Source organism: Schistocerca gregaria, chromosome 1 (assembly GCF_023897955.1).
Source record: "Schistocerca gregaria isolate iqSchGreg1 chromosome 1, iqSchGreg1.2, whole genome shotgun sequence".
NCBI classification, from domain to species: Eukaryota; Metazoa; Arthropoda; class Insecta; order Orthoptera; family Acrididae; genus Schistocerca; species Schistocerca gregaria.
The window spans coordinates 789,814,637-789,840,581 of NC_064920.1; the positions used below are offsets into that span (position 1 = coordinate 789,814,637).

The 25,945-nt window shown below is 43.0% G+C and overlaps 1 protein-coding gene across 1 annotated transcript in view; it reads left to right on the forward strand.

The window, feature by feature from the left end:
- LOC126269651 (synaptic vesicle glycoprotein 2A-like) overlaps positions 1–25,945 on the forward strand; it is a 159,362-nt gene that overhangs the window by 37,644 nt on the left and 95,773 nt on the right. Inside the window, exons 2-3 of the mRNA XM_049974008.1 lie at positions 2,806–2,948; positions 12,471–12,542. Coding sequence (XP_049829965.1) covers positions 2,933–2,948; positions 12,471–12,542 — 88 coding nt within the window. The 5' untranslated portion in view covers positions 2,806–2,932. The remainder of the gene's footprint in view (positions 1–2,805; positions 2,949–12,470; positions 12,543–25,945) is intronic.

The window sequence follows — 25,945 nt, forward strand, 5'->3', positions numbered from 1 at the left end:
TTGGGTCAACACTGAAGGACATGGAGATGACTCTTATTCTTCGGAGACAGTACTATCAGCAACTGACAGAATTTGAAAGGGAACTCATTATGGATTTCCATTTGCCCAACTGGTCGATTCATCCAATATCCAGATATTGGGGAACGTGAAGGCAGGCACACTTGTCGCAAAGGTTCTGGTCGAACACGTCTGATCGCCACAAGGGTGCATCGCCGTGTTGTGCACCAAGCACATGTGACCCCTTCACATCTGCGTCTGTCATTCGAGAACGAATGCTGGTCTCACTGCAACGTCGCGCGTCATGCCGTAGCGTTGGGCGGATACCAGCAGCCGCCGGAATGGAGAATTACAGTTTCATATGTAGGCTGCCATGAACACTAGAATCCAAACGACTGCGTTTAGGTTGATAATGTGGCCAAGAAGCATCGATTGTTGATGAGTGGCGTCGCATTGTGTTCAGCGTTGAATCACGGTTCTCCAATAACCCAGATGATCATCGTCGTCGTCGCGCGGGGCAACCTCGCGGTCTTCGGCGCCTTGTCACGGTCCGCACGGGTGCCCCCGTTAGAGGTTCGAGTCCTCTCTCGGGCATGGGTGTGTGTGTTGTCCTTAGCGTAAGTTAGATTAAGTAGTGGGTAAGCTTAGGGACCGATGACCTCAGCAGTTTGGTCCTATAAAACCTTACCACAAATTTCCAAAATTAAAAAAAAGAAAAAGAAAATCGTCGGCGAGTATGGCGGTAACCTGGGAGGAGGTCCCACTCTTCCAATGTTTTTGGGAGGAACAGCTGTGTTATTTCTGCCGTCATGGTTTGGAGAGCCATCGATAAGATTTCACGTTAGAGCTTGTAGCGACTGGGGGGATGGACACCTTGTGTCCTCATGTATTCCCTCTTATGCGACAATATTATGATGGTGTTTTTCAATAGGACATTACTAGTTCACACGTGGCGTCTCTAGGAACTGTCGTGTAATGTTGAGGTTTCCTTGTGGTCAGCAAAATAACCAGATCCGTCCCCAATAGAACATATGTGGGACCAGCTTGGAAGTCAACTTCATACCAGTCCCAATATCCTGTATGTCAAAGAACAATTTCTACAATTGTGAGCCAGTTTGCATCAGGAGAGTATTCAACAGTCTTATGGCACCCATCCCAACCGAATCAATGCGTTTATCGAGGCCAGAGGCGGTGCAACGTATTGCTGATAACGAGGTTCATACTAACAAGTTCCTAATAAATGTGAGTCGATATTGTCGTGGCTGAAATAACGTCACATGCGCTGTCAAACCGCGAAGTTTCACTTCTTTTCCTTTTCTGGATGCTTCATTTTATTGTCAGACAGCGCAAATGTGAAAAGAACTTTCGTAAAAAGGTGTTAATCAGCCAGGTAACGTTATAGGTACGCAAGCAGCAGTCGTAAAAGTTTCTTTTCTCGATTTCTCTGAAAATAAGCGTTTGCAGAACCTATATGTGATGATTAAAAGTGCCCGATTTTCCATTATTTGTCGATCACCTCAATTCTGAGTCTGTTATGCGTAATAAATTAATGAGTGGTTTTTTTCAAAAACGCCGGTCGTTGTAGCCGTGCGGTTCCAGGCACTTCAGTCCGGAACCGCACTGCTGCTACGCTCGCAGGTTCAAATCCTGCCTGGGGCATGGATGTGTGTGATGTCCTTAGGTTAGTTAGGTTTAAGTAGTTCTAAGTCTAGAGGTCAGATGACCTCAGATGTTAAGTACCGCCGTCCGGTGTGGCCGAGCGGTTCAAGGCGCTACAGTCTGGAACCGCGCGACCGCTACGGTCGCAGGCTCGAATCCTGCCTCGGGCATGGATGTGTGTGACATCCTTAGATTAGTTCAGTTTAAGTAGTTCTAAGTTCTAGGGGACTGATGACCTCAGATGTTAAGTCCCATAGTGCTCAGAGCCATTTGAACCATTTTTTGTTGAGTACCATAGTGCTCAGAGCCATTTTTTTCAAAAACAGCGGGAGCTTTTTTTTTGTGTGTGTGGGGGGGGGGGGGGGCAGAGGAGGGTGGGGAAGGAGTAGGAGGGAAGATAAAAATCTGAAGAGACCTTTTCAGGTGGTACACAAACGAACTGCCAAACACGAGCCGAATTGATTGGTTATGTCTGAGGTCTTCCACTTGTAATAGACTTCATTCTTATGGCCTCGGAAATGATTAAGTTGTTCCCGCTCATAATCGGCAAACGGAAAACGACCTTTACACGTTGGCTACATCGATTCTCGCCCTATCAACGAAGTTAAGCAACGTCGGGCCCGGTTATTGCTTTGACTGGTGACAGACTGGGTTCGCCGGATAACGTTCGCTCAGGGTCAAATGATGTCCAGTTGAAAGGCTTGCGCCAAGCCGTTACGCCGTACGACATCATTATTATTATCAGCAAATGGCACGGTATGCGGTAAAATAGTACAGTCCGGATACAATGATATTCTCCAAAATGGTTCAAATGGCTCTGAGCACTATGGGACTTAACAGTCCCCTAGAACTTAGAACTACTTAAACCTAACCAACCTAAGGACATCACACAACACCCAGTCATCACGAGGCAGAGAAAATCCCTGACCCCGCCGGGAATCGAACCCGGGAACCCGTGATACTCTCCGCCCGCAACATAACGGGCTTATGGACTATATGGGACGCAGTAAATACAGAATGCACGAACGTAGAGTCACTCTTTTGGGAAGTAATCACACGACCTTGACTAGAACTCGAGTGTACACACAGTGGCTTCAGCAGAGAGGGCAATGAGCGAGAGGAGGGGGGTAAAATGTTTTGCCGTGGCAGGCTGGGCGCCGCGGAGGCGTGACTCGTGACGCAGCTCCTCACGTGCCGGGGTCGCGGCAGGCCGCTATTGCCCCACGCCGCAGCTCCGCACGGCCCTCAGTCGGAAGACGCCGCCGCCGACGCCACCATGACCGCCGCTGCAGGTAAGCCACTCCGCGCTCGCAGCAGCTGCTCGCTCCGCTTAGCCTCTGCAAATATTTCACACAGCAAACAGGTCTGATTTAGCCTTCCAATCCCGTTAAGCAGTTCTAGTGACTGACACAAAGTTATATTCACTGAATCCTCGTCATGATTTGTAGGACCGAATCTCCAAACCAAAGTCTGTCTTCGCAATGAGTTGGTGACCTGTTTCAACCTACGTGATCAACACAGCAATCCATAACTCTTACATCTGTGGATGCTGCTAACCACCATGCTATCTTTAATGGAAGGTGCAAAGTGTACCAGTACAGACCAATATTCTTCCGCACTCGCTCCCTTTTTCTTTTCAAGTCGCAAATGGTATGCAGAAAAAAGATCTTCGCCACATCTAGATCTACATACATACTCCCCAAGCCACTGTAACGTGTGTGACGGAGGGTATCCTGCACCATTACTAGTCGATTTCTTTGCTCTTCCATTTGCAGACAGAGCGAGGGAAAAACGACTATCTATATGCCTCAGTACGAATCCTAATCTCTCTTTTCTTATCTTTCTGGTCCTTACGCTAAATGTTCTTTGGCAGTAGTAAAATCGCCCTGCAGTCAGCCTCAAATGCCGGTTCTCTAGATTTTCTCAGTAGTGCTCCTCGAAGAGAACGTCGCCTTTCTTCCAGTGATTCCCATTTGAGTTCCCGTAGCATGTCCGCAATACTCACGTGTTGTTCGAACCTACCGGTACCAAATCTAGCCGTCAGCCTCTGAATTGCTTCGATGTCTTCCTTTAATGCAACATGTTGCTGATCCTAGACACTAACAGTTCTCAACAATGGGCTACAATAGTGACGCGCTTCTTTACAGATAAGCCACATTTTCCCAAAATCCTGTCAACAAATCGAAGCCGACCATTCGTTTCCCTACCACAGTCCTTACGTGTTCATTCTATTTCATACTGTTTTGCAACTTTAGGCATGGATATTTACTCGACGCGACTGTGCTAAGCAACGCACACTAATATTGTATTCGAACATTTCCCACTTATCTATTTATCTTACATTTTTCCGCATTTAGAGCTAGCTGCCATTGACCACAACAACTAGAAATTATGTCTAAGTCATCTTGTATCCTCCTTCGGTCACTCAACGACGGCACCTGCCCATACGCGACAGCATCACTAGCAAACTGCCACAGAGAATGCTTAAACTATCCGCCAGATTATGTACGTGTATAGAAAATAACAGTGGTACTGTCACACTTACGTGGGGCACTCCTGACGGTACCCTTGTTTCTGATGGAACACTCGCTGTCGAGAACAACGAACCAGGGTCCGCCGGCCCGGATAGCCGAGCTATTCTAGGCGCTACAGTCTGGAACCGCGCGACCGCTACGGTCGCAGGTTCGGATCCTGCCTCGGGCATGGATGTGTGTGACATCCTTAGGTTAGTTAAGTTTAAGTAGTTCTAAGTTCTAGGGGACTGATGACCTCAGAAGTTAAGTCCCATAATGCTCAGAGCCATTTTTTGAATCAGGGTCTGTTACATAAGAAATCCTCGAGCCACACACATACCTGGAACCTATTCCGTAATTCCGTATGCTTGTACCTTCGTTAACAGTCGTCAGTGTAGCTCCGTGTCAAATGTTTTACGGAAATCTAGGACTATGGAATCTGCCTGTTGCCTTTAATCCCACAGACTCCAGGATTTCATGTCAGAAAATGGCAAACTGAGTTTCACACGAGCGATACTTTCTAAGACACAGCGGATTTGTGAACAGAAACTTTTCCTTCTCAAGGAAATTTATAACAATGGAACTGAGAAAATGTTTAAGGATTCTGTAGCAAACTGATATTGAGGATCTTGGTCAGTAATTTTGCGAGTCCGTTCTTTTACCCATCTTATATATAGGAGTAGCCTGCCCTATTTTTTCCCAGTCTCTTAGGACCTTCGCGTTGGGCGAGAGATTCGCGATAAATATAAGCTACGTAAGGGGACAAAGCTGAAATGCTGAAGAGTACTATCTGTAAAACCTAATTGGGATTCTATTAGGACCTGGCGATTTATTTGATTTCAACTCTTTCAGTTGTTTCTCTGCACTAGCGCGGCTTATTACTATTTCCTCCATATAGGAGTCTGCGCGGTATTCAAACAACGGTATATTTGTACGATTCTCTTGCGTGAACGAGCTCTTAAACGCCAAACTTAAAACTTCTGCTTTACTTTTGCTGTCTTCTACTGCCACAACAAACTAGTTAACGAGTGACAGGATAGAAGTCTTAGATTGGCGTAACGATTTTACGTAGGACTTATGTATGAACCAAAATTACTTGAAGAAATGCAGCAACCACGGCTGATGATTATTTCATTTGGCTCAAGTGCCTGCTTGCCTGCTGTATATCTTCCAGCTGGACGTCAGTTCGGTGACATGCGTGTCCCTAAGTTACCCAGGTTGTCCGACAGGGGAATGGGACCTACAGTTTAACTTGGAATCCAAACCACGTGCCGTTCCTTGAGAATCTTCACACCCCTGAGAGGTGAATTCTAGGTTAATGGCGGACTGCAAATATCGGTAGTCTGGCCTTAGTTCGATACCGCGAACATTCCAGGTGCGACGCACGCGCTTTAGCGCTAGACTACACACCCGACAACTTATCTCTTATTGTGTAGCAGAGGCGTTCCGATACTTACTCGTTAGGAACAACCTCAGGAAATGGGGCGTCGTGCAGTATGGCGACTGACCGTGCCAGTATGGGGAGGGACAAACTTTCAGTTATCTTAACAAGTTCCTCCTTTGTCCTGATTCGTGAAAAGGGCTAGAAATGGCACTGGCTAAAGCAATGCTATTAATGTAGCCAAATACTGGTCACGACTTGGATAAATAGTGTATATAGCTTAAACATTCGATTATCTCCATTTGAGTAGTACTTTACATCCTTCTGCTGTAACTTCATTTATAAATTGTCAATTGATTGGTTTGTCCGTGTCTCATATATTAACTACAGCTTTGTTTGGTACTTCTGACATAAATAAAAAAAAATATTTGTGCGAACAGGAGTTTCGGTCTTTCAGTCATTTTAAACTTGCGTAATACGTTTGTATCTTCGTCAGTAAAACATTTTATCGATTGAATTTTTAACGCTGAAGGTTTTTTTTGTGTAATCTGTAGTTCGTTTTCCTCTTTTATACACATAAAACTAACACTTTCAGGATCACTGAGGCGCCGCAGCATTCGCGATGTGGTATCTAAACATACGAAGCTCGCTGGAGATGGGTGACAGTCTGAAATGCATCTAAGCGTGAATAAAGGTAGTGAAGAGTGGCTGGGTGCCGAACTTCTTCAAGTAATTCGTCCCACTTTCACGGAGCTCGACCACCATTCAAACGGACTGATTAATGAATCAGATCTCATTTTAGCTTCCTTGGTCATTATGCGAAATATTTTTTAGAAGAAGTACTGTATTTCCTTTTTGCGGCTGCATCTCTCCGCAGTGATGCTCGCCATTCTTGTAACGTCTGCCACTGCGCTTTTGTGAGGTCTTCTGTGACACACTCACTCAGGCTGTTGGATGAACTGGTGACGAATCGTGCAACTGTTCTTTAAATCTCTTCCGTTTATCGAGATTGGTGACGATGCTAGACTGACGAACAGTGCTCGAGGACTACTTGAACAAGGGCTTCGCGTGCAGCCACTTTCGTACGTAAATTACTCTTGCTTACGATTCTTCCAACGAATCCGAATGTAGCATCTGCCTTCCCCACCGCTAATTTATGTAGCCGTTCCACTTTAAACCGCTCCGGCACACCGTCCTGTATACCGTACTCGAAGGTGGCGTCACGTACCAGAGACTCATCGCCGATCGGATCTTTCCACCTGTTTCCGCGCATTGCATTTGCACGCATTTCCATTTAAAGTCGGTTGTAAATCTTTCCGTCAGGCGCTGATCATCTGCAAGTCTCTCTGTATTTCCTAAAACATGCTAATGATGCCGTCTCCTTGTACGCAATTGAGTCATCTGCGAATAGCCTCGCAGCGTTACAAACGTCGTCCAGCAGGCCATCTGAGTGTAGCGCGAACAGCAGCGAACCGATGACTGGGGACTGTATGCAGCTGTTATCAGTACCGAGGTCTCAGTTTCGTTTTCAGTTACCGTTCCAGTTTTTTTTTTCTTTTTTGGTGTGGTAAACTTCTAGTCATCCTTCTTTCTGCTAAATGAGACTGCTTGAGTCAATAAGGAGCTAAATTTAGACACATGTCGCTGAAGGGGCATTAAATCGGGAGCCATGTACTAGGCACTTGAACGTATTCTGTTCCGTCTTTAGCGTTCATCCTAGTAGGAAAACTTAACTGATAGTATGTCTGTAGAATATCTAAAGTATTTAAAATAGTTTTCAATGGAATAGGCTCAATGGTAAGTTAAACTTCAGCATTCACCTCCAGTCCAGTTTCTTTCGCTGCCACTTTTAAAAAGTGGGATGAGCGATTAAATCGCGGCCCAGATTGTAATCATCGAATCAACGGACACCTATTCTAGCGGACAAGCGGTAGAAGATGGGGAGGAGACTGGCGGTTTGCTTCAGCGCCACAAATGACCTCTGTTTAGTAAGACGTGATTATCTAGTCGAAAATACATGAACAAATCACAACACAAGATCACAAGCAATGAGTGATTATCATAACGTTACACAATAAGGGATTGTACCCTAAACACGATAGCTCTGTATGTCGGGGGAAACTGTTACATATAAGAAGGGAAAATTACACTACGCAGAGGAATCAAAAGATCACTTTCTCGATACCCCCTGATTACCTTCCAGTGCGATGTATAAGTTTGAAATTTGGCTCAAAGGTGTCTACAACCTTCCTCTGTAATGGTGCACTGCGACGTCACTCTCGGGCTGGACGACGCTTCATACAACAAGGTGTCGACACGCACAATAAAAAGGTCACAGTTTGGAAGTTCATGTGAGCTATAGGGTGGGTTAGTGCTGTCACATTGGCACAAAATTTCGCCATAATCCTGCCCGACGTCACCCTGGACGCGTGACACAATGGAAAGGCATTCACAGCCCATCTTAGCTACATTTTACCCCTTCTCTTGAAGCCTCTGCGATCGGGGTCAGAAACGCGACATCTCGTGTTGAAATCACTCATTTTCTCTCTTCTGACACACCGCCGCTCACAAACGACACGGAAAGGCCTCACGGTGTGGCATAAAAGGTGTACATGAAACCACTCCTTTCCCTGGGTCTTTATTCGCACACATTTTGCCTTCGAAAGCGGCAGTTCGCAATGCGATTAGCAACAGTAAGACGTGCATGACAATCTTTGATACTGCTGATGCAGCCCAGACGATTTCACCATTCTCTTAGGACACTGTAGGTCTGTAACTCCAATGATCAGTATCGCACCCCTTCGGAGTGCAACGCGACCGCAGGTTTTGCTCTCGTGTAGAGGTTGGAGCCACTAGGGACCATTCACAAGCATTCGTCGAAATTCGAATGTGATCCGAAGCAGCAAAAGGTATTTATGCGTTTCCAGCCGTCCTGTTTTCGGCCCTCTGTGTCGTGATCACGTAGAAGTACAACATTAACAAGCTCGTATACAAACCTGCAAAAAGGTCCCTCTACCCCCCCCCCCCCCCTTCCCCAATTTCCCCAGTTCGGCAACATCCGCTGTGCCTGAAAGAATTAGAAATGCACGCGTAGATAGAGAAACCCCACGCAAGTGGTGACGAAGGGGCTCCTAGCCCTCAGGTGCTAGAGCAAACGGCAGCCAGAATAGGTACCGAAGTTTCTGACAGGTACGGTACATTTCTAATGTGATCAACAAAGTTGGGTGTGTGGTACCGCGACTGTTACCGAACCTGTGTCTTAGAGGGAGCCTTGGCCGTTTTACTCACGAAAAGTTAATGTTGCACTCCCACGTGATCACTTTATGGGAGTGCCAAAAACAAGAGTATTTAAAGAGCACACGTACGTTTTGCTGCTTCGGATTACGTTCAAATTTCGTAGAATGGTTTTGGACGGTCCCTAGTGGTTCCAAGCTGCACACGAGAGCAGCACATTGAAGTCACGCTGCTCTCCAGAGGGGTTCGATCACGTTCAGTGGAGTTGCAGGCTCTACTTAGAGGAGGGTCGAATCGCCCTCTGGTGGTGTGAGCAGTGTCAAAGGTTGTCGAGAACGTCTCCCTGTTACTCATCGCACTGCGATCTGTCGTTTCGACCCAAAATGTGTGGGAATCAAGACCCAGGGAAAAGGGATGGTTTCATTGACGCATCTGTGCCCCTCTCCCCCCCTCCCCCCCCCCCCACCCTCCACCCTTAGGCCTTCCGTGTCGATTCTGAGAGGTGGCGTGTCTGAAATGTCTTCTTCGGCCACTTATAAGAAAAAAGCGAGATTACAACACTGGATGTCGCGTTTGTCACTTCCATTGGAGAGGCTGCAGGAGAAAGGGTGAAATGTGGGTAAGAGGAGCTGTGACTACCTTCTCATAGTGGCACACGTCTACGATGGCTTTGGGCACTTCTGAGCTCTGGCCTTTCTTCGCATGTAAATTCAGCTTGGTAAACTTCGTATGACGCTACACGTAGATTTTACATTTCATCAGTCTGTATGAAAGGGACAAACAGTTATCCTTCACAGTGACTGCTATTGCGGGTTAGTTCCACGAATGAAAGTTTCATGTAAATGGAAAAGCGTAGAAAGATTAGAGCTGAACATCTCATTGTCATCAGTGTCATTATAGTGGGAATATTAGCTACGTTTGACAGGTTTGGCCAGACATACTGATAGACGCCTTTCTAACAAAACCATACTAGCAATCGCTTGAAATTATTTAAGAAAGATACAGAAAACCAATCTCAAAATGTAAATATGTCGTATGTCGTTGTTGGTTGGGATAGCCCACGGGGTGGGTTCATCTTGTAAGTAGGCTGTTTAGGTTTTTATGTTGGTAACGCCACGTAGCGCTCCGTATGAAAATCACTGACTGTGCTGTGTGCAGTCTATGGCTGGTTTGCTGCTATTGTAGTGTTGGGCAGTTGGGTGTGAACAGCGCGTAGCGTTGCGCAGTTGGAGATGAGCCGCCAGCCGTCGTTGATGTGGGGAGAGAGATGGCAGAATTTTGAGAGAGGACGAATACATATATAATGACTTTTGAACATTATTAACGTAAATACATTGTTTGTTCTCTACCAAAATCTTTCATTTGCTAACTATGCCTATCAGTAGTTAGTGCCTTCAGTAGTTAGAATCTTTTATTTAGCTGGCAGTATTGGCGCTCGCTATACTGCAGTAGTTCGAGTAACGAAGATTTTTGTGAGGTAAGTGATTCATGAAAGGTATAGGTTATTGTTAGTCAGGGCCATTCTTTTGTAGAGATTATTGCAAGTCAGATTGCGTTGCGCTAAAAATATTGTGTGTCAATTTAATGTTGATCAGAATAAGTAAAGAGAGAAATGTTTGAGTACGTTCAGTTCTGCACAGCTGATTGAAAATCAAATAACGTAAAGGGTTTATCAGCACAATCATTGATAAATTTTTCTTAGGGGATGTTTCAACCTGACTGTTAGAAAGCGTGTTCTTCCTCCAAGTAGATTGGCCTTTTTCCTTGCCAAGATGTCAGTGTTGTGTCGTTTATTTGTTTGTGGAGGGCAGATGAGTGTAACGGATGCGTACATGGTGTTGTGTTACATTTGTGTGGTATGATCACACGACAAAACGGAGAGGAAGAAACCTATTGTTATCGAATAGCATCAAGGGCTTGCCGTGCTTAACGTCTCAATTCGACGGACGGGTTACCATCAGCGACAGCGACGCCATATGCCTTCACTTCATAAGATACTATGGGGAGGTTTGGAATTTAGTCCAGGAGATTGGTGCAAATCGCCGGCCAAATACTAACATTACAAATTTTATCCACCACCATAATTCGAATCATCCAATCAAAATGGTCAGACAAGAGTTTGTCTCATTATTTGTCAGGAAACTGTTCTTCAGTAACTACATTTGGAGCGGATATTTGCACGGGGCAGAAACTTGGAGGCGGTGGAAGGCGGAAAAAATCCAGAATCTGCCGAGATAACACTTAAACGAAGAAATTCTGAGAAGAGAGGAAGAGACAACGAGCGTACTCAAAACTGTCACCGGTAAGAGGAACAACATGATTATCCATGTACTTTGCCTTTCATCGCAGTTCACTATTCAGATTGTAGCAATGATGGAAGGAAGGAAGCGGAGATGTTGACCTAGACAGGAGTTCATGGATGAAATTAAAGCTGTCAGGAGATGTCACGGTTTCAGCAGACTGGCATCAAGAAGGCAGGAAGTATGAACGACCGCCCCATCTTTCGCGCTGAGAAGATGGCGGCGGCTTAACTACAGTGCCAAGTCGTTCGGTACGTGATACGTAGTTAGAAAGTGAGAGTCGGCGACATGCATGTCTGCGCTAGATCCTTGTGGATGTAGTTTACCTTTGTTTTGTCCCGAACTGTTACGACGTGTCAAATGTGTGCCAATATCACGTGGATGAATGCGATAAGTGCTCTTCCTCTTTATTGCGGTGATTCTAATGTTAAGAATGAAACGTTACCAGCACAGCGTAGTCCATTGGAAAGCATTGAGGTACCCAACGAGTGTAACGTCTCCATCTTGCCGACGGATCTCCAGCTGCGTCACACGCTGTCATTCGGAAAGACACCACAGATATGTTCCAGAATTAACCCAAGACATTGATGCATGGTCTACTGATCAGAAAATCTTCTCCACCACTGCTTCTCTCCTCAGCAGCCAAATACTAATGGTAAAAATTCGTTTCGGGGCCAGGATTTTATCTGGCCACACACGAGCAAGCGCTTCCTCACTACCAAACATCAGGTAGTCTGACCTCATATGAGTGTTGGAATAGCACACAGTGGAATTGTATTGTGGAGGGCTTTTAAATAGCCATGGGAGACTGTTGGGGTTATCTTTCAACAATGTAACAATAGGTACTTTGCTCATCTTTCTTCTACCAAGATCGTAATCTAGACCTCACAGCCTTGCTGTCGACGAAGTATTGCGAGGGTTACCATCACATTACTGGATGTCCTGGGATTCCCAAAATTTACTGTCGTCTTTATGACCTGCGCACGTATTATGCCGTCGCCAAATTATAATCCGTGTCTGAAGTATCAGATGTGTGGCTGTGAGGTTAATTGTCTTCCGAGATGAAACTTCATGTCTGGTGTGCCTTAGATTTAAAAAAAAAATTAAAAATGAAAAGGCGGAAACAGCCTATTCAGTAACCTGTCTCTGTTGTGACGCGCGAAAATACTGTATCGCATACTTTGTATACAAGTATATGTAAGTACATAAGTTAAGTTAATTGTAATAGAGTGTTTTACGTAAAATGTCTAATAAAGCACGTACAAACGTTTAGTTATTCAAACCGTCGCATCAGCGATAACATTCATATTCCGGCGTTTGCATGTCTCAGCATATTTGAAGATAACCTTTTTCGTGTGTGTTAACCTCTGCCTGTACGTTTTTCAGTCACCCACAACAACCATAACAATGCCTCAACGGAGAAGCCCGTGGCTTTCGAAGAAGCAGTGTCTTTAACAGGTGAGTAGCGCTGTCTTTTGCGTAAATATCTACAAGAAGTGCATATTTTGTTTCTTCCACTCGTGGTCAGGAAGTGAACTGTCTTGAAAACTGGATCTATGAGCTTGATGGACTGTCCTGTTGCTGGAAAGCGACAAATCGAACGACGGGCTATTTGTGGTCTGCGTTGCGCGCGTCCACTTCTAGGACGCCAGTCCCGCTTATTGGAGACAATTCACTTTGACACTGACTGTTTACTGTGCACCTCCTGCTGTCCACGGGCTACTGAACACAGGCGCACAGCATATAAAGGCTCCATGTTGTATCGATCTTACTCTAACAGAAAAAACGACTGTTAGTAAAATACTTTTTCTGTGGTAGGCAGTTACTTCTGAAAAATCTACCAGCATCTAAGTTTCAAAACACATCTCAAAGATTCAAATATTTGTCGCAAAGGGTGCTGCAATAAGAGTAAATAATAAAGGTTGATTTACCTAAGCTGTTCACGTAAAACATTTTTGAAATCGTTTGCAATAACGTAATAAATAAATAAAATATGAATATAAATTGTAACAAAATCTTCACTAAACGACGTCTAGTCTAGCATCAATTAAAGATATAGATATCTTCACTTTATGAAATGTAGCTACAGCAATTTCTGCTGCAATTATCGCAGATACAAAGAGACAAAATCAAGTGCGTTTCAGTCTACGAAGTCTGATAAGTAGTTTAGGGGAATTTATAATATTTAGAAGTTAGGATTTGTCTGTCATTTAACAACAAATCGATTTCTGTAGTATCCCGAAGTTCATCTTCGATAGGGATCTGTTGTGTTCGACTGACACTAATCACAATTGGCAAGGCTCTGCATATGGTCTGAACGACGTATCAAACGGACGCCAATGGACTTACGATTCACCTGATAATTAAGGCAAAGCGCTCTTGTTTCTGGCAGAGACAAGAGATATATATGAATATTGCAAACTGAAGGGATTTTTAAAAGACGAAACTGAGATAGAATGTTAAATAATAACTTCGGTTGTAAAATAATTAATTTCGAGATATACACTTACATCACTTCAGCAGCGGCAACAAAAAGGAAATCGCAAACGAATGTGATCATAAGCATGGTAATTAAATTCCACTAGTGTCGTCAAGTATGCGATAAGTTTATCGCCTGCAGGAATACGAATTTTCAGCCGTCGGTGCCAATACTTTTGGCAAGGCTGTAGAGATTCCTTCGATATCGTAGCACACACTGTAACAATGAGATGTTTCAATCTTCTTTGGTTTTTGTAACTTACGCATAGACTTAACTTTTGAGCTCATCCAAGAGGAAAGACATTGGCGCCCCATAAGGAAAACGTGTAGTGCACCTGATAACGCTCTGACGTCGTACCTAGCTATTGGGAAAGAGCTGGCTGGGTGAGCGCTTCCCTGGCCTCACATGAGTAGTGAGCCGGGCACTCACCGTGCTGGTACCACATACATGTTCGTGTTTTTGTGGTACTTCAACGAGGGTCGGTAGCTTTTCGGTGAAAAACTGTGTTTGTCTGTTAGTCGAAAAGGTTTCTTCAACGAAGAAAGAACTACAGTTATGTAGTCCCTATGATAATGCATATTTCTTACATTCAGTTTTCCATGATCTGTATACGATTCTTCATTAGTAGAGAGATTTCTTAGAGGATATAACCTATTCAGAGCAGAGTGAAACCCTGTTGGTTAACCCGCACGTGAAATGACGCATAGAAGCTGTCTGTGCACAAGATGTCGACACTGGACTGATGTATTTCAGAGGCACTCGCAATTTCTCTGGAACTAAAATGTGCAGTACGACAATAGCTGTGAGGATATCTTTTTTGTTCACTATGCTCGTACTTAGCTTGCCGTTTACCTTCTGCATAATATTCCAATGTCTTTCAGAAAGAATTAGTTGGACATCCACTGAGCTGTCATTCTTGCTGAACATCGTTTGCCAGGATCATTTGCCCAGTACCACTCAATTATTCACTTTGCGTTTGCTCTGCTATTGCCTTCAAGAAGTGAATTAATTTCATTTAATTTGCAAAATTTTTTTTTTCAGCGTAGCCAGCGTTCGATACACGTAAATTATACAAACATAATATAAAGCTACCTTCCTCTGTATTCCTGACGTACTGGTATCTTAGAAGTGCAACACTGTTTATTCCTTATCTGACGAGATGTACTTTACTATTTTGATGTGAAATCACGAACTTATCCGTTAAACAGCAACCATTTAGTATTTAAAACAGGTAAATCCCAGGTTCTAAATAGTGTATTTTCTCAGGAACTACTTATTTTATTTCGTAGAGTTAAATGCGGCGTCTCTTTCAGTTAAACGATACTAGCAGTTGAAATTACTGGAGTTATGTTTGAAAAAGCGAAGTTGTTACCGATATCTCTACAGTCAACATAGCTATGACAATAAATAATACATGGTTTAATGAGGGCTTTCTTATGACTCATTTGGGTGCGAACAGCAATAAGATATTCAAATAACTTACGGGAATGCAACCGGGTGATGTCATCTATTATACCTCCGATGTTTCGACAAGGCAGGGTGCGCTCCTGTCGAAATTTCGGCGGTTGTCGGACGACGTCACACGGCTGCATTCACGTAAGTTATTCGAACATTGTACGAGACGAGAGAAACTCAGGTGTCATAGCAATACGATATCTTAAACGATTCCGGAAGTATTTGAGGTGAACAGCATAGCTGACTCACTCTTGGTATTCTTGAGCATTGTGTTGGAATAATAAACATTTTCTCGCAGCTTTCGACTCTCATACTTTATGTAAGTGCCTTGAAGAGAAAGATAAGACGTTACGAGTTCTTCTTACGGAGCAGCCGATGCTGAACAAGTCCATTTTGAAAAATGGGGAAACTGCAGGCAGTTGCTTAATCCACAATCTTTTGTTGTGTACACGATCGGTTTCGGAACGGTTAAAGTTCCAACATCTGTTGTAAACAGTAATAAAAAATATTCTGTTACCCGCGAATGGGAGTGGACCACAAATCTGAAATGTAAGATAAGGAACTACGGTGCTAAAATTTCTAAATTAAACAAACTACAAGAGAGAATAGGACGTCACCTACAAATAAAATCACTCAAGCATTTAAGTCTTCTTCACTCAAATGTTGTCAAGGAACCGAAGGTTCCGTGTCACAATGGTAACAGGGACCTACAAATCCGAAAAAATGAACATCACGACCGGACACCAAAAGTTAACAAAATAATGAAACATGTAAAATGCAATAAAATGAGGGGAGGGAGGGGAGAGAAACCACATATTACGCGGAATTACTTACAAAAATTCCATAACGGCCGTCCCCGTGCTGCGCAAGCTTGAATACAAACAAGACAACTATGTATTAGTAAATACTAGTCGTGGATACTGAAGCCGCACACAATCCAAGCGCAGGCACAGTGCGAAATAGACAACAGATTGGTGAATTGTTTTAAGTGGGGAAGCAGGAACCAGCAGCACCAAGGAGACGGAAGCATCACAACATTAAAAGTGAAGAGGATCTGTGCGGATTTAAAGAACATAAATAGCTGGTCAATTCCAGGCCAACTCTGACAGTGCATATGACTGACAACCAGCACCAGCTGCAGTAGGTTAGTCATAAACGAACTGTCTTATACACTACAGAGAAAGGTGGAATACTCGATGTTCTGCAAGATACCGAAATCCGAGGAAGTCTTCATTCCCATTCTCTCGATACAATTAATGAACGAACAGACCTCTAACACTAAAATAGTTTAATTAGGACATTATCTAAGCACATTAAGATATCCACATAATGTAGTATTGTTCCTCTTTTTTTAAGTTTCGGCAGGAGCACTTGGAGGTATGGAGGAGAGTCGCCATGTCCTGCACAGAACACAACGTAATCTTGTACGTCATGAACTCTCTGTCATTCAGGGTACAGTGTAGGCACAGCAAAATGGCCGGATGATAAGAGGGATTTTCGGAAAGTAAGTTCCGATCGCTTGTGAAAGGGAAACCACTGTGAAAATACGATGAAGTTTTGCACAGATGTGTTGGGTGTTGTCTGTAGTATACCTGTCGATCGCGGCAGGTCGCTCTTTCCAATTCCGAACGCACAGTGAGAACGTAAATATGCCTAGAAAATAGTGGCTCGTGCCAAATATGAGGGCCTGGTGAGAGATTTCGCCTGATGCCATGCAGGCCGCATAACACAACTGTCAACCGTTTCGCTCTTGGTGACAGTTCTCAGCCGCATTCTGCAGGGGCCATGAAGGTGCTCCTGCAGCGTTTCCGATGGGAAACGCTCACATGAAGCGCTGACTGTGAAGACAGCATTTTGGCACAGGCAACGAGGTGCAGAAGATGTTTAGAGAATCGGCGGAAAGCAGAGACGGCTGCCTTCCATGACGAGGTTATTGGAAAGTTGGTACAGCGCTACGATAAACGTGCATGTCGGAGCGGCAGCTATGTAGAGAAGTAGCTGTAAGGTATAGCTAACTATCGCAAATAAAACAGCTTTGATTTTCACGGTGGTTTCCTTTTCGCAATCGATCGGAACTAACTTCCCCAGTAGACCCCCCCCCCCCCCACCCACCCCATATTTCATGGACCTTAAGAAAGGCAACCCAGCTTACTTTATCTACACCGGGGCATACGATGTAAGTAGGGTTTTCCTCCCCAGTTTTATTTTACTCATTCTGTAAAAAGATGGTAGTGACACGAGTGTTTTTGGGAAGAAATGCACAATATTGTCATTTTAATTCTATTTATTGCAATAATTTTAAGGTAATGTATGGAACGTTTACGAGAACGCATTTTGTGATGACGTAATCTATTTTTCTAATTTTACACAAATTGGAAATTTTCTTGTTATGTTGTTGAAAATTGGTGAACGTAATGTTCGAACGAAATCTTAGGAATAAGTCATATTTTTATCTAATCCAACCTGGAGCTGAGCACCTAACACATGAAAATTTCAGTTAAATGTGACAAAAAAAGATCTGGTCGTGAATCGAGTACCAAGCAATCACCCGTTTGATTTTGGTAAGAGAACAGATCACTAGGTTCGTACTTAACCTGTTCTTACGTTTTATGGTCAAAAGACTTTCTACTTTTTACCAGCGTATGAAAAAAAGATTTATTCATATTACTTACAGGGAGAAAACTTGTCTTAAATAGGAAAAGAACGGCACTTCAGTACTGGAGCAATTGTCTTGCAAACTGTGGTACGTATGTTGTGTGAAATTGAGTGAATACCTGAGAAGAAATGTTTTTGCTGTTAGCTGCTGATAATGGCCTTGTTATTAAAATGCACTTACGAAAATATAATTCTTTTGGTCTACGTTTATTTTTGCAAAGTCGGGAATGAATTCTCAAGGAGGGGGACGAGGGAGCGGGGGGGGAGGGGAGGGGGGGAGGGGGGGGGGGAGGGCGGAGGAATCTAGCTCCACCCATCGACTCCGAGCACCCGGGCAGCTGAAGGGCGTGGCGGTGGATAGTCGTGTGTTTGTGAGTGTTAGCACTACACATGTCCTTACTAGTTTGACGCAGCGGGGTACGACAATCACATTGTAAAGGCGCTAAGTTGCACGTGGGTAGTGTGTAGTTAGATGACCTATGCTGGCAGCGACCGTGGTTCAGGGAGTTATGAGAAAATACTAGCTATTTATCATTTGGATATCGTCGCTCTAATCTAATCTTTCAGCAGAAGCTGTTAGTGCCTCATATCTATGATGAAAATGGATGAAATCTACTGACGTGACTGTTGTCAGTAGACTGACGCTTGAAGCGCCTCTCTCGTTATTTAATGAAATAGTCATTTCCTCCACTGACTTTTCTAAGACAGTCTCACCCTGCCATGCTCTTTCCGTGATAGTCTATGTATGATTAACAATTTTCTTTCCGTCTTCAAGGTTTGCGATCCTACAGCTTCTTTTGTGAGTGTCTCAGCTGCAGACTGGGTAAATTTATTATTATTTCTGGCAACATAGTCATTAATTTGGGCCCACATCAATACTTATTGTGCTGAAATGTCAGTGTTAAGGAGGTAGTATAATTACTGTATGCCAATATGGTGTTTCCAGTCCATCGATTTCGTACCTGGTGAAATGTGGTTCGTGGCGAGCTGCATCAATTCCATTATAATAAGATTATCTATCACTCGTAAGTTGCAAGACTGAAGCCAATAAATCACTTAATCCTATAGGATTGCTATGGTCAGCGTGTTGCTAAGAATAAGAAAATAAGGAACATACCAAAAACAACTATCGACAGTTTCCCAAATTTAGTTTCCTGAGTCTGCGAACCACCGGGTAAATTACTACGATTCACTTCTTCATGATAATCTTCTTTCTCCTTTGACTTAAATGCAGGAGACTGTTTGGGATAAAACTGTGCGAGATGTCTGCTTGCATTACCGCTGATTCTTTAGTTGTACAGCCTGTAAAGCTCTGTTTATGAGTGTGGGCAGTACTGTCCCAAGTTTCATCAAGCCACACCACTTCGCCGATATTCATTACACGGATATACCATAGAAATTGTCATCAGCATGCAGCTATAGTATATCCTCCTCCTCCATCAACAACTACGACCACTATAATGAAATTCCACTTCGTGCAAAACTGTGAATAATGATGTGGGACTGCCTTGAAAATGTTGCCTTAAACGTGTTGAGTGTTACACGTCCCTTTCCACACTAATAACCATAAACGCGGCTATTGAATCCACAGGAAAGGAATGGATTTCAAAGCTTGGATGTTTTCCAGCTTCGTCTTCTTTCTCGATCATCTCCTTGCCAATTTTCACAACAACTGTTTTGTTTATATCCAAAGTATCGATTATCTTGTTAACGGAGAGCAACTAGTACGTAACACGCAAATCGTTTCGCTTGACTCTCTTGTTACGGCAATCCCTTGTCCGAGAGAACATCAAACTTTTCCATTCGTAACTTCCGAAAAACATGCTTCCGTTGTTGTTCAATATAGCACAACAAATAACAGTAACAACAAACAAAATAATAATTTTGGCAAACATGAAAACGAACGCAATCAAAATCATCTTCCGCAACGAACCTTCACACAGAAAAACATGTTGCCTGAAGCTGAAGCTTAGTATAAGCGGGAAGCGCCCAGTGGTGGGGTGCAGGTTTGGCAACCGCGGGTGCTTGTTGCGGCTCCAGGTCTTGTGAAAATGCCAAAAAGCGTGCCGTGCCTTCGGTGTGGGTCTCACCCCGTTAGTTCTGTCGTAACTGTCGATCATGAGCTAAATTTTAACAGCGTGTAGTTTTCCTACCTTTTTGTGTTATAAAACGATCGATCTTACAGATACACAACATTTTTATGCAGAACTGTTATTTGAAACAAGAAGTTTATTTTTCAGGAACTTAAAATTTGGCATTCTGCAAGTTTGCTTACTCTAAGCGACAAGATATATTTCTTCGAAAATGTCTTTCTATCTTTGGTATTGCTTTCTGTCTTACGAAAGGAGTCATTAAGTAAGTGAACTCCTTACGTACGTGGCAGTCAGGATGTCTGCTTTCCGTTACCAGCAACGGAGTCTCACATTATTATTGCATTACATAATAAACACAAGTTTACAGGCACAGAAAAACACTGTTACCATTCACAGATAATGCTAGAAACTTAACTGATGGAAGTACGGGCGGGACTTTACGTAAAGAGTTACAGCTGTTAACGCGTCAACAGCGAGATATATGAAGCGCACGACAATGTACACACAGAGAGATAAGCACTGTACACAGACCAAAAATTTAGGAAGTTTATCAGACTTCAGAGCAAATTGTGGCAGTAATTCAACACAGCGTTTCTTAATCTTTTCGATGTCCACTTTTATAGTTTTTATGTTTTTAATCCAACATTATGAAAATGGGTTACTTGCAACAAATATAACCCATTTATTTGCTTCAAAAACGAATTTAAAAATCAACCCAAAAGCCCACGAAGTAATTTAAATTTAAAATCACAATCAAAAAGAAACTCTCAATTTAAATTCGAATGAGATGAGCGTTAGTGGTTCCTGTTTCACCCAAATATACTTATATGGGATTTTACGATAACAGTTGAGACCGCACGCATACTCGGCCTGAAGTCAGTTGCGGAATTTATATTTTAATGTTACATAATCTGAGAAACCCGTTCCCCACATTTATATAATCTACAAATGGTAAAAGCACTAACATGATATCTTGCGACGATTGCGAATACTCATTTTTTGACCTGTCCAGAAATACGCTTGTAGCATTGATGGTCATTCGTAAAACTTTGATTAAAAGCTCCATTCAAACCTTTGCATAACTACTTCTGTAAATGTCTCTCCTATTTCAACCCCTACGTCTGCTATAAACCTTTTACTTGTTGAGATGTAGACATACCCAATGGAGCACATAAACATTATACAGAATTCTATTTCTTACAAGCAAGATTTCTTTGTAGTCAGCAATTAAGTTTACTTGTTTGCCTACAAGGGTTAAACAAAGGTCTTTGACTTGTTAAAAAAGTATGTATTTCGGTCAGAAATTTAGCTAGCGCCGTAGAGGTACTTGGGAGAACTTTCTGAATATAACGAACTGAGGATTTTCAATACTGGCTAAGAATCCTAAAATCGTAAGCATTTCATCATACTTTCTAAGGTTTTTAGAAAATGATCCGGACTGAATTCTTGTAGAATCTTAAACTAACTTAAATTCTATTCACGCGATTTCGTTTGTATCATTTCACTGCGAAGCCAGAATAATTTAAAGTTGGTAGTAACTGCAATATCTTTGACAAAGGATTATAGGTTACAAAGGATATAGGTGAGGATTATAAAGCATAATACAGCCCATCACTCTGATGGGCTGTATGCTGGCGGGCATGCAAGAAGTTTTGCAATTAGTGAAGGTTCTTTAGAATTTGCCTGAAATTTGGTTAGAAGACAAGAAGCTTTACAGCTCTAGAAAATATGTTGGCAGCATTTCGTCTGTGTGTGGAGCAATAGAAGAAAATATTATGTAGCGCCGAATCTCAGTATGCGACGCGACTGTGAAGTGACTATGGTTACCTTAGATTAAGTCTAGCAAACGTATTTAGTGTGTTACGGCTGTAGCGAAATTCTATGTCGTTATAGTGACTTTCTATTTCTTATAATATGGAGCTGAACCGCTAGTCATAGCTGGTGGCAAAAGGAAAGTAGATTTTTATGAAAGCATTACAGGCAACAGCACTCTATCCTTTTTATGAGACAGTTTCACTGTTCCTGTCAGTTAACTTACTAGCTCTACCAGGTTTAGTGCTACCCTAACGATTCCTTTTCACAATAACGTCGCTAACAATAGGCCTAGACGTACATAATTACAACGAAATCTATTTGATAGAATGTACGAACACGTTCCTCAGATAATATAGTCGTACTATGTGCTTTAACTATCTTAATCAGAAAAAGTTTGTATTTTTAGACGACGTCGTGAGATGTTATGAGACTTTACTTCTATCCAAATAAGTTAGACAAGCGTTTTAAGTGCTACATTGAGTGCCGCAGTCAGTTGGTCCGACTACATGTTTCACAAGTATAACCTCTGCTGGAAGCATGTAGGTCAGCTGCTAACGTAGTGATTAAAGTGGAAGTCGCAAAATCAGCTGTAGAGAGGACTAGTATAAGAGAATCTGAAAACGCGCATTGCGTGAGTAGAGCAGACCACATGTGATTGTCATGCAGTCTGTTTTCGAACAGTGCTTCTGTCTTACCAAGTCAGCCACAAGGAAGTTCTTCTAGATGAAAAAGTTCAGTATTAGAATGGACCAATGTACCTTTCGCCCTGAACTCTACCACGACTTACGGCGTATATGTAGGTGTAGATCAGAGGTAGTGTTGTGATACATGCCAAGGAGCGAGATGATGCATCTGAATCTGCACTCGACAACGCCTTTTTTTTCTTTAGTGTGATTTCATTCCCCTACCCCATATGGGTAGGAGAGGGCTGTCAGCGGCACAATTCGCCGCTCTTCAGCCAAGTGACATGACAACTAATACAAGAATAAAATGTTTCATATAAGGCGTTAGAAAGGAGGATGTAAAACAGAGTAAAGGGAGATAATGGAGGTAAAAATGCACTGACATGGAGACTTTCATGGGGGGACAATTAAACAGTCGACTTAAAGTTAAAAAGACACAGCGATTCGTAGAACACAAAAAGACACTGAAGTGACACGCACAGGTTAAAAGTTGGCCACAGTATTAAGAACGAAGGCCGGAAGCCACACTGGGGAAGAGGAAGGATGTGATGCCTAGCCGGCCAGAGTGGTCGAGCGGTTCTAGGCGCTACAGTCTGGAACCGCGCGACCGCTACGGTCGCAGGTTCGAATCCTGCCTCGGGCATGGATGTGTGTGATGTCCTTAGGTTAGTTAGGTTTAAGTAGTTCTAAGTTCTAGGGGACTGATGACCTTAGCAGTTAAGTCCCATAGTGCTCAGAGCCATTTGAACCATTTGATGTGGTGCTGGTTGAGGTGGCGGAGAATACAGTGAGAGAGGATGGTCTCGAAGACCTTACTGAACACGCTCCACAACGCCTCTTAGAAAGGAGTAGTGTAGTGGATAAAATATTGAACTCATTTCGATCAGGATGGAATTCAAGTTACCAATCGGTGATCGTCTCCGTTTTTCTTTTCTTTACATCACTTCAACCGAAGCCCTGAATTGTTTTAGCGTTTTGACCGTTTCTATTCATTCAACTGAGCTGATACTCCACATCCATGCTGTTTTGCAGTAATATGAAATTGATGAGTCAAAGACGCGCGCAAAATAGATTATCTGCTCAAATATCTGGACACCCCTACGTAATGCGGAACCGACCACTAGATGTCGCAAGAGACGTACTCGGCGGAATAAACGGGACGGGGAGTATTGTGTTGTTAGCAGAGAAGCAATAACAGCAGAAAGGATTGCTGAGAGAGGCTCAGTGACTTCGAACGCGGACCAGTCATTGGACCTCACCTGAGTAAGAAACTTATCAGGGTCATTCCAAACCTCCTAAAACTGCACAAGTCGACTGTAGGTATTGCGACTGCGAACTGGAAACAATCATAGTTAAACCAAAACGAGACAGACCTTCAGCGGAAGGAATCACTAATGACTTCTAAAGTGCTACCTGCAGTCCACTAGCACAATGACCGTGGGTAGGGTGTTACAGAGAATGGGACAGAATGGTCGAGCGCCTTCTCATAAGCCACGCATGTATATAGTGAACGCTAAACGATATTTGAGGTGGTTTAAAGAGCGATGCCACTGGAGAGTGGATGACTGCCACGAGTTGTAGCGTGATTCATCACTCCAAAAAGTTTCCAATCCGATGGAAGCGTTTGAGATTAGCGTATGCCTGGAAAACGCTACTTGCTATCGGGTGTAGTGTGAACAGTAAAATACGGAGGAGGTGACATAACAGTATGCAGATGTTTTTTGCTGTCTCCATACTGCGTTCAAGAAAACACTAAATGTGAAAGGATGTGAACATACTTTACAGTATACAGTAGACGAACAGTTCGGAGACGACTGCTGTTAATATTAGCAATACACTGTACCGTACCATAAAGCAGTGTCTGTGAGGCAATGGTATCGTCGGCAGTAACATTCCTGAAATACAGTGGCCTGACGTGAGTCCCGAGCTGAGCGCAATGAGACACCTTTGGAATGAGTTAGAATGACGACTTCCACCAGACCCTGCTTCCAACATCACTACATTCTCCGGTTTCGACTCTTGAGGAAGAATGGGCCGCCATTCCTCCACAGACATTCAGAGATAGGGTTGTTGTAATTTAACTGTACACAAAAAAAATCCTGTGGCTTGTTTGAAAAAAAAAAACTCAATTATATATAACTGCAAAAATTTAATCAACGTACAGAATGTTACATTGTTAGCCTCATTCGCATTTCAAAGATATGACATGTATTCGCAGTTGAGAATACGGCCAACCTTTCCGCGAGCGGTCGACAAACGTTTAGGCTATCCGTGTTCGCTTCACGCCCATATCCAAACCTCCATGTTCTTAAACTATATGTGTACAAGCAGCACTTGTGCATCCACTATGTCTGTTCCCGTACAGGGGAAACATTTTAATTGAAAGTCGATTGTCTGTTGTCTGCGGATGAATTCGATATTGGAGTGCCTGTGTTGTTCAGAAGTACGATGCTAAATTCTTTCGGAGATGCATGCATGTCCGAAGAAACACAGGCACTGCAGTATCTAAAACAAAAAGAGTCATAATATTTATTGAAGGCATCTATCTAATGTCACAAGAATTTATTTTATTAACATTGTTTTAACTTTTCTTACATTATAAGCAACACTGCTAACTAACATTTACACACCCAGAAAAAATACTTCAACTTGACGTAGAGTCGTAACAACTGTAAAGTAGAATTCATCAGTTTTTGGAAGCACGCCCAGATCACTAATTTCTCGGATCTTTTCTCTCCTCAGTTATTTCCTTGGTTTCACCAACAAGCCCTTGGTGGAGAAGATTCTCAATGGATGCAGTATTGGCAAGATAAGAAAAGAGACACTAATAAAGTAGCTGAAACAATGGGTTAATGGTGTGAATAAATTAGTCATAGACACTTAAACTGAACTATTTAATCGTCAGTACAAAAAAATCCTAATAGCTCAGTTTACCCTTGGGCTTTTTATTTCTTTTTTTTCACATTTGTGGGTTCTTGTCAGCCCTGTTCAGACACCGCACTGAAAGTGTCCCCAGCATAATTAAGCCCATCATGACAAATAAGGGTGGAGACACCACATATTTATGTGCACTGATAACAGATGGCAGTATGCTTTTGATCAGATAGTGTTAATGTGGACACTTTAACCAAGGGAGCGAGAGAAATCCGAATAATGACTTATAGAAGCCTGATTTGACACTGAGAGTAATTGTGTAGCTATTGCGTCTCGAAATGTGCACGATTTAAGACTACATTCGATCGCAATTTCTGGTGCATTACAATGGACGAACATCGGAGACTTTACATATACATAAAGCTGATATTTGACAACCACTGGGCATTCTGCGAGCTCCTCAGTACTTTTGGTAGACTATCAAAAAAGCACACAATGAAAGGATCCTATGGCGTTATTGATCAGGACACCCTGTAAAGGCTTTTTTGGTCGCCTATTGCAAGTCTTCTTAATCGACGTCAGTTCGGCGACCTTCGCATTGATGATGATGAAATGATGATGGGGACAACACAACACACAATCCCTCAGCGGATAATACCTCCTACACAGCCACATGGCCATCAACCTTGGTATACAGTCAGTTGTGGAGGCGGAGAAAACACACTATAAGCATATCCGCGGGAGGCGTGAAGCTAATACCGCGTATCACCGCATCTAGTCTATGCAAAGGGCTATGCTTAGCAAGAA